This window comes from Poecilia formosa, unplaced genomic scaffold (assembly GCF_000485575.1).
Source record: "Poecilia formosa unplaced genomic scaffold, Poecilia_formosa-5.1.2 Scaffold52, whole genome shotgun sequence".
NCBI classification, from domain to species: Eukaryota; Metazoa; Chordata; class Actinopteri; order Cyprinodontiformes; family Poeciliidae; genus Poecilia; species Poecilia formosa.
In genome coordinates this window covers 801,493-811,106 of record NW_006799991.1, presented here as the reverse complement: position 1 = coordinate 811,106, position 9,614 = coordinate 801,493, and the positions used below count along the sequence as shown (strand labels likewise).

At 39.6% G+C, this 9,614-nt stretch overlaps 1 protein-coding gene across 3 annotated transcripts in view; it reads left to right on the top strand.

Moving 5' to 3' along the window:
• osbpl9 (oxysterol binding protein-like 9) overlaps positions 1–8,588 on the top strand; it is a 34,656-nt gene extending 26,068 nt beyond the window's left edge. For all 3 annotated transcript variants that reach the window (XM_007552673.2, XM_007552672.2, XM_007552674.2), the window contains 15 exons: positions 1–91; positions 511–615; positions 1,631–1,790; positions 2,017–2,129; positions 2,947–3,065; positions 3,158–3,243; positions 3,336–3,516; positions 3,703–3,787; positions 3,941–4,051; positions 4,136–4,199; positions 4,273–4,413; positions 4,515–4,593; positions 5,650–5,741; positions 5,826–5,961; positions 6,793–8,588. In XM_007552673.2, the coding sequence (XP_007552735.1) occupies positions 1–91; positions 511–615; positions 1,631–1,790; positions 2,017–2,129; positions 2,947–3,065; positions 3,158–3,243; positions 3,336–3,516; positions 3,703–3,787; positions 3,941–4,051; positions 4,136–4,199; positions 4,273–4,413; positions 4,515–4,593; positions 5,650–5,741; positions 5,826–5,961; positions 6,793–6,867 (1,638 nt within the window). In that variant the 3' untranslated portion in view covers positions 6,868–8,588. The remainder of the gene's footprint in view (positions 92–510; positions 616–1,630; positions 1,791–2,016; positions 2,130–2,946; positions 3,066–3,157; positions 3,244–3,335; positions 3,517–3,702; positions 3,788–3,940; positions 4,052–4,135; positions 4,200–4,272; positions 4,414–4,514; positions 4,594–5,649; positions 5,742–5,825; positions 5,962–6,792) is intronic.
• The last annotated feature ends 1,026 nt before the right edge of the window (positions 8,589–9,614 follow it).

Here is a 9,614-nt window from a genome sequence, read left to right as displayed (position 1 = left end):
AGCACCATCAACCCAGTGGATGGGATCTACCAGCCCCCCCTGGACCCTGTAGTCAACACCACAATGCCAACACAGACCACGCTACCTACAGGTACTCGCACACTGTCACACTCTGATAAATGGTTTATATTTCATGATCAACTCAAAGGTGATAATGCTCCCCCTGTTGTTCAATTTTTAAGTAATCTGCACGCAAAATACTTGCGGTTTTTTTTTAATTTTATTTTACAGCGAAATCGGTGAGATGTAAACTTTCTTGAAACTTGAGTTTGTTCCTGGTTTTATTGTACAAAATGCTCGGATGAGACAAAGTTTAACTGGAGGACTCTGACCTGACTGTTAAGAATGCTGTGAAAACAAAGAGCGCAAAATACCAGCTGCCCCAAACCGCAGCTGGCGCCTACGTCTGCAGCGTCTCTCATGATGAGATGCTGGTTTTAATATCATCTGGCTTCCTTCTAGGGCGTCTGTTCAAACTCGTCTGCTTTCTCTTTTGTTTTTCTGCAACAGACGCTTCTCAGGTGTGTAAATCAGACCAACGACCCTCCACGTTGCCTGTTGGTCCCGTGGTCACAGTGATGGGGAGTCTGCAGACCCCAACTCCCAACAGCACAGGTAGGTTTTCATTGTTAGCCTATTTTCACAGCAAAAGTGTACAAGTTAGTTTTTTTGTTTTTCTACATTAAAAATATAACAGAGATGGAACATTGAAAACTCTTATCCATGTTTAAAGATTTAAAAAAATGTTAAATCTCTCTAACAATGGGGGTTTTCACAGTAGTTTAAGAAAAGTAAACGGTGATGTCAACTTCTGGTTTATATCCCACCAAACTGTGAATTAATCGTGTTTTTTATATCTTTATTAGATGATTAAATTGCTTCATTCCCTACAGGTTATTTCTTTGGTGCTACAAATCAATATTTTTAATGTGCTTTTTACTAAATCTATATATTGTCTTTGAACATTAAAAATAACCGAAGCTCATCCAGACTTTTTATTTTTCAGATGCGTCGTAAGCCAATAGATAAATGCTGTTCCAAATGTAAAACTATACATTTTCAATATATAAATGATGGCTTAATGATGTAATATATAGTAAAAGTCACAAAGAACATTTTATCCCAAAAAGAAAAAGTTGCTTTAAAACATGTCGACTTTAAAGATATTGATGTAAAAGAAGCACAGCCACGTATCCCAACTCATTGGAAGAGTGTTTGTTTCTCCTGCAGTGAGTTTATTTCAAAACTATTTTCATGTAATGTGATTAAATCGTTGAACAAAATGAGAAGGAAAACCACTTGAGGAGAAAAACTGTTATTATTTATTGTTGCACGCCGTCGGCGGTGAACATTAGGTAAATTAAAGGAGCCACGTCCAGAAGCAAAGTTTGCAGCCTGTGTGTCTCCTGTGCTGACGCAGCGGTGTTAAAACGCTGTGCTGTGCATTAAGGATGCTCGCTCCATGCCTGACTGTGCAGTCATTATGCTCTGCAGAGGCAGCAGAGTCACTATGTTAATGCTTCTGTGCACTGCTTGCTCATCCTCCAGTTGATTTATCCATCATAAATGGAGCCGAGCCGTCCATCATACCAACTCTGATGTCTGCTCTTGTGTTTTTGGGGTCCATCAGGGAGTGGCCCGTCCGGCCCCAGCAGCGGCGTCGCCTCTCCAGCTCACATCCCCCTGCCGTCACACTCAGTGCCAGACTTCTCCTACTCCTCCAGCGAGGATGAGTTTTACGATGCTGACGAGTATTACCAGAGCAGCACTTCACCCAAACACTGCGCAGAGTGAGTGTTTTTGTATCTTCCACCACCTACTTTGGATTTATTTTGTGCATTGAAAGCAGGATAGTCATTTCAGGTGGGGGAGTTTTGCTTGGACTCCTTAAAAGTCCCGCTGCATCACCAGCTTCAGTATTAACGGCTTCCTCTAAGATCTCCTCTGTACGTCAGCTTAATCACCTCATTCCTCCGTCTTCTTTTTTTGTCCTCTGTCTCCTCGTCTTGCCCCCAGTCCCTCAGGGCCTCCTGCTGCCTCCACCCCCGCTAACGAAGAAACATCGTTAAAACGGCCCGCAACCACAGAGTCCTTCAACTCAAACATGTCAAACGGCACCACAGATGCAGGTAACAGACAGACAATAGTGAAAAGATATTAAAAAATACATTCAAAATGTTCATTAAGCTTATAGCTGAAGCTCCTGTTAAGTACTGGAAAGTTGTAGCAAATGTTGTTTTCAACATGTCAAAAGTACAGGAGCCTGCTAAAATATTTTATGCTGTTTCACTTTTTTTTCCCCCTTACAACCACAAACTTCAATTCATTTAGCTACAAATTTCATATGACAGATGATCATGAATGAAGTAGTTTCTAATTATGAAAGAACAGGAAAAACACATGATCACCAATTTTTCTTTTACGTTTTTTACTAATAAAAATCAGAAGTGTGGCAGGCACATATCCCAATAGACTGCCTGTATCTTCTGAGATGTCGGCCATCTTTTGCACTTCTCCTAGCTGAAGTTTTTGCTGAATTTTAAAGTTTTTCTAGGCTTTTATTCCCAGATTGCCTCATGGTTATTTCAGTACATCTTCTAATCAGCTCTCGCTAGTCTCCTTGCGTGGTCACTCAGTTTGTGAGGATGGACTGTTGAGCTATGAAGATTTATACAAATTCCTTCTAATTGATGATGGAATGAACTGAACTCTGGGGGAATTTTTTTGTATCCATCTCCTGACTTTTTAATATTTTCTCTGATTGGTTGGGCTGTTCTTTTGCATCCAGTAAATACTAACTAACCAATCACTTGAGATACAGTCATACTCTGGTGAATACTTTTTATAGGCACTGTATACAAGGAGATTTGCTGAACTCATCCAATAGTAGGATAAAGGCAGATTACTGATGTTCCAGTTAACTGAGAGATCTGCTGCTGTTCTTAGACATGTTTGACAGCCATGACGACCGTGATGACGACACGGAGGGAGAGTCTGTGGAAGAGCACAAGAGCGTAATCATGCATCTGCTCTCACAAGTCCGTTTAGGCATGGACCTCACTAAAGTAAGCACCCGATATTCTGCCGCTCCACCCTGAAGTTTTGTGCTGTAATATAAATGTTAAATTTATCTCGTCCCTGTTTCACTCTGTGCCAGGTGGTCCTGCCTACTTTCATCCTAGAGAGGAGATCCTTGTTGGAGATGTATGCAGACTTTTTTGCACATCCTGATTTATTTGTAAGGTGCGTACACTGTGACGACTCTTTCTGCAGAGGATCCGTGATGCAGAACTTGTAACGGTCTTTTAACCTTATTGTTCTGCATGCCTGACTAGTATCGCCGACCAACCGGAGCCCAGGGAACGCATGGTTCAGGTGGTGAAGTGGTACCTGTCCGCTTTCCATGCAGGCAGGAACGACTCAGTGGCCAAAAAACCTTACAACCCGATCCTGGGTGAAGTCTTCTTCTGCCACTGGGATCTTCCGAATGAGAAAGAAGAAGCTTCTCCACCCACGGTGAGAAAATCCTGACTTTATTTTAGACTTTTACACGGCCTTGCATAAATATTTAAACTTTTTCAAATTTGATCTCCAGGAATTTTAATGTCCTTATTAGGACTTTATGAAATGATCCGACACAAAGTAGCAGGTTAGCGTTTAATGTTCCTTCTGTCTGACTTGTGCTTTGTTGGACTTTTCCAGGAGTCGGTATCAGACGGTCCAGTTCCCTGGTCTTCTCCCAACAGTGTATGTTTTGTGGCGGAGCAGGTCTCTCACCACCCACCCAGTAAGTCGCCAAGCATCCTCGTCTCAGCATTCTCTGCTCAACCTTTCAGGGATTAAGATCCAGAAAACTGAGACGTTTTGCCTAAAGCAGCTTTTCATCTGGCTGGTTTTTCGTTCACGTTGCCATCATCTTGTTCTTTTATTCTCCATGTAGTTTCTGCATTTTACGCGGAGTGTGTAAGGAAGAAGATCCAGTTCAACGCTCACATCTGGACGAAGTCGAAGTTTCTCGGCATGTCTATAGGCGTCCACAACATCGGTCAAGGTGAAGGAGGCTCCTCCTCAAACACAACAAGCTCGCACAGAATAATAATTATGTATTGATATTTATGTTCTGGCTGCTATCTAGGCTGTGTGTCATGTTTGGAGCATGATGAGCATTACATCCTCACCTTCCCTAATGGATATGGCAGGTATGTGCTGCACCGTGCCGTCTCTGGACGTTGGTTGCAGTGGACCTCTCTGATCATTAGACCGTCTCCGCAGGTCAATTCTGACAGTACCGTGGGTGGAGCTGGGTGGAGAGTGCAACATATCCTGCTCCAAGACGGGCTACAGCGCCACCATCATGTTCCACACCAAACCTTTCTACGGCGGGAAGAAGCACAGGGTCACGGCAGAAATTTTGTAAGATGACTGATGAAGCTTTGCAACAACTTACAAACTCAATTTTTTCCAGGTGTGTGGGGCTCGATTTTAACATTTTTCTGCATTTTATTTTCCCCCAGTGCGCCAAATGACAAGAAATCTTTCTGCTCCATTGAAGGAGAATGGAACGCAGTGATGTATTCCAAGCTGGCAACTGGAGTGAGTTGTTTCTTCTTCTTTTTTCCCCCTTTGCTCAGGAATATTATTATTGTTTTTATGATATTTGCTTACAGCAACAAATCCCCTCCGCGGTCCGGGTGGGCCGGTAAACTTGCTCAACATGATTCCTAAACAAACTCGTATAGTAAAGTTCCTGCGCAGTTTTAACCCTCCTGAATTTATTGAACTCAAATTCTTGTCAATTTGGAACAATCCCTATCTGGAAAAATTTCCTTTTTTTATTAAGTCTGGAAATAAAGGAGTAAAGAGTTTAGAAAATCTCTTTTTATGTGGACCAAAGCGAATGGTGGCATTTATTTTAAAAAAATGGAAAGTATATATTTGTACATAAACATGTAGCCATCTTTAGAAAACGACTTCTTGTATCCAGGTGAGAAATTTGACAATTTCTGACAACTTGACACAGAAAACGAGAATTCATCACAATTGATGTTGCTGCTGATTTGTAACACTTCCACCTCAGATGAAACCCAGGCAGCTTTGTAATTTTTACTTTTCTGAAAATAAACTGCTACAACGTCTTTCTGAAGTTAAAGACTTTATATTTATAAAACTGAATGTTTAAAAAAAAAAAAAAAAAAAATCAAGGTTATTTGTTGTGTATGTTGAGATCTGAAGTTGTAATGAGCATTTATGGGGGAAAAAAAGCAAAAATTAAAGGAAACCTATAAAAATATGGAATATGATTTAAGTGTTTACCAGTTTCAGAAATATACTTTATTCCATGGTTTGTCAGCTTGATAAACACTTGAATCTCTAAAAACTACTTTCTCTGACCAGTTTGTCCATCTTATAATGGATCCCCACATCTTTCTCTTTCTTTCTTTAACTCTGTGCTTTCTTTAGGTTCCATATTTATATACTGATTAGTGTGGAACTAACCAATTGAGTAAATGTTTGCAAAAAGTGTCTCAAAAATAGGCCAGTTTCTGGCAAAAAAAAAAAAAAAAGACAAAATTGCCAACAAACAAGTATATATCCTGCCTTAACCCTCCATCACATTAAGTAACACCTAAATGTTTTCTATGATCCCAGGAGAACGTGACGTTCATAGACACTAAGAAAATGGCCATCATAAAGAAGAAAGTGAGAAAACTGGAGGACCAACTTGAGTATGAGTCCCGGAGGTAAAGTTGGCTGCAAATTTTAAGTGAACTTCTTAAATATCTCTATCCAGACAAGAGCATTTTTAACCCTGGTTTGTGCTCTAGGCTATGGAGAGATGTGACCCTGAACCTGAAGCTCAAAGACATCGATAGAGCAACAGAGGCCAAACATCGTCTGGAGGAGAAGCAAAGAGCCGAGGCCAGAGAGAGGAAGGAGAAGGAGCAGCAGTGGGAAACTAGGGTGAGGCTTTCTGCCTTCGTTTACGTGGCTTCTTGCCACAAATCCACAGCTTTAATTTGATTAATTTATTTCAAACAGGACAGAGAAATTATAATATCCATCTGCTTGTTCAATATACGGGGCTAAAGAGCCGTCAAATAAATTATATTACATAGACAAAATGGTAACAGACCTATTGATAGTAATGGGAATAATGACAATTGTAAGTAACAACCAGGCATACACAATCAGAATAATTGCCAACTTTAATTACCTTGACACTTAGCAGAAATACTGTCTGGATGTTTCACTGTCTGAACAACAGGAGGCGCTGTAACGATCATCTTTACTCCTCTGGACAGTCTTTTCCACCTGTTCTAAACAAAACGAAGCGTGAATAACTTTATCTCGTCCCTCTGCAGTTCTTTCATTGTACTTGGTAAAGAGAACTGGCTTGGTTTGACTTTAGCCTTCTGGACTCCAGGCCCGCATCCAAAAGTCCAGAGCAGACACACGCATACACGCACGCCTGTCTGCTGCCATTCCGGCCTAGCTTTGCCCTGGTGGCAACCCAGTGTCTTAGTTGAATCCATTTTATCACATAAAACCTCATTGAAATACATTGAAATGTTTGATTTGGATGTGGAAAAACTTTTAAGTTTATTAATTCTTTTCCGAGCTAGCGGATATGCCATTTTCTCTCAAAGCGATTGGTAAAAGTAAAACTTGATGTTTTAGTTGTACAGGAGATTTAAAGTGTTATAAAATGTTTCTGTTAGAGTTGCCGTTTCAAGATGACATCTTTATACAGTTGTTTAAAATGAATGATTTGCCCCCTGTCTTTTTTCCCAGCTGTTCCATGAGGACGGGGAGTGCTGGATCTACGATGAGCCGCTTTTAAAGAGATTAGCCTCTCAAAGGCACTGAGAACGCCACGCCGCTCTGATAAACACAGAAGTGCAAAAAGAAATCTGCACAGACATAAGAGTCTTCATAAGAACTCTTTTGCAAAAAAAAAAACCAACACTTCTTATTCAAGCCTTGGGATGACTGGTTGAACCTGTACACTGCTTTGCATCTGACTGTATAAAAAAATGGAAATGAATGAAAGCATCAAAGATGTAAACATGAGCTCTTCTCCTTACTTGGGCAATTTCCTCTTTGCTGGCCATTGATCCCATCCCTTCCTCCCTCTCCCCTACGTGAGACTCGGCACCGCTGAGAGGGGACGCAAGAGTCGACCATCAGCTTTAGATCCACACTCTCGATGATCCGGAGAAGCACTTGGTTTCCAATATACATGTTTTTGTGTTTCATTATGTAAAGGGGAGCAAGAGGTTTGTGACTGATGGTGTACAATTCAAGTGAAGCTTGATTAAAAAATAACCGGCGCTCTACATCTCAGGGAATCTGACTGAGGAAAGAAAGCTGCTGCACCCTCCCAGAGTCTGACAGCCTTATAGCAGTGGAGCGGATCGATCCTAAAGCGGCGGGAGAGAACTTCTCTGCTTGCCTGCAACTAGTTCAAACTGATCTTTATATATAGATATACATATAAGGAAAATATATATTCTTTTTTTTATTTCTAAATTTTTTTTGTTCCATTTTTTTTTTCTGGCAATACTATATAACTATTGGGGATATAAACTTTGATGGCTTTCCGTCTTTAGGAGTCATTCCATTTTGCTTTTCATCGTTTTGTTTTCATTTCAGCGTGGCCAATTTAGTTTTTTTTTTTTTTTTTTTTTTTTTTTTTTTTTTTTTTTTTTGTATCTTTAGTGTTAACCAGAAGCAAAACATGAGCCATGGCATCTAAATCCACTGATTAGGAGAGGTGAGATATATATATATATATTAAAGGAATATATGCAATTCAAAGTTTCAGTGCCAGTTATGCCAAAAAAAAGAAATATAAAGTTTAAAGAAAAAGAGAGTGGAGGGACTTTGAGCTGCACAGCAAACAGTTACCTGAAGGCATTCCTGAACAAAACTGATTGTTTACATGTTGTTCTTTCTCCATAGTGAGGATGTAAAGTCTCCCATTTGTCCTGCAGATCATCTTCTCATCTTAAAGCTCTCTCAAAATGAGCCAGCAGAGTAGACGCATCCGACTGGTTTCTGTTGTTTTATATTTCTGTGCTTTTACATCCAGAACCACATGCTGGTCAATACTAAGCCTTTTGATCACCGACTCACTGCTGATTTTACTATTTAAAACTATAGTTTGGATCTGAACTTGGGGGGGTTTTAAAAAAATATCATCACAACATGCTGAACAATGACAAAAACAATCCCTCTTATTAGTAGTTGAAGTAGTTAATTATCAATTGATACAAAGACCAAAAAAAAACAACTTGAAATAAACTTACTGCTGATCCGGAAATTTCAGTAACATCAACACAAATGAAAAGGCCTTTGTAATTGTCCACCTGGTCTTAAGCTCAATTTGAAGCTTTGCTTCTGTCTTTTTCTTCTCTCCATGTTTTTTGTATAAGTTGTTGAATAGAGGCCTTGCCTTTCATTTCAGTATTGCCTGATAGAAGCAATCGAAACAAATGTATTTTTTTTTTATTTCCTTCTCATCATAACCATTGATTGTATCTGACTCTCCTGATTATTGAAGCATTATATTAAATCTCTGAGAGTTATTTCCTGTCAGATTTGGTCTATTTATTTTTTTAGGTCACCTTCTTTCATAACTGCTGTAAAGTTGTTTTTTAATATATGTTTAGTATTGTGGATCAAAGCTTCATAATAAGATGTACTTTCCTTCTCTTCCTTGTTGAATAAATTACAACATAGGTCAACTACGGTAATATGGCAATAATGAAAATAGGAGTAGAAATGGGAACTGTTCAGGTTGAGTGCTGTAGCTGTTGCAGTAAAACCCAAAATTATTTATGTCCTTTCCAGATTTGAAGTTGTTTTTATACCACTGGAAAGATGTTTGATAGGAAATGAGAACGGCATCCATCTAAAGGTAATGAGACCAAGCTTAAGAGGGGATCATCTTGTCTTTTTTTATGATGTCACTTGCTTTGGTCTCGGTGGCTGAAAAACACGCCCACAGCCTTATGTTCCCACCACCATGCTTGACTGCTAGGGTGCTGATCTGGGGCCTTTTGTATTTTAAATGAAGACTACCTCATTTACGATCAGACAGGTAAATCTTAGTTTTGAGTGACTAAAGACCAGAATTCATCTTTGCCCAGGAAAAAACTCTCAAAGTCCAACCAGGGCTTCATGACCCTCACTCAGAAAACTGACATCTTCTGATGACCATTGGCCTGGTTAGGGAAAATGTCTTCCTAGCCCTTAAAAGCTGCAATTTTTCTAAGGTGTTCTTGAAAACAAAGAAATATGTTTGCTTCCTTAGAAGCATCTCTGCAGCATCACAGCTCATTGAAATGGGTGAGTTATCTCCACCGGCTCTTCACAATTTACTGGTCTAATTTGAAGTGGTTCAGTATATTAATGTTGGTCTCATTGTTAATTACTGCTAATCAGTTAAAAAAAAACTTTTTATTTAGAATATTTTAGCAGCTCTACAATAACCATGAGTGCGTAGTTTAATGCTACTCACTCACTCATGGTGAGTAGCATTCACTCATATATATGAGTCAATGCCCATACATATGGGCAAAGAAAGAAAATCGTAGTATTTAATAAACATA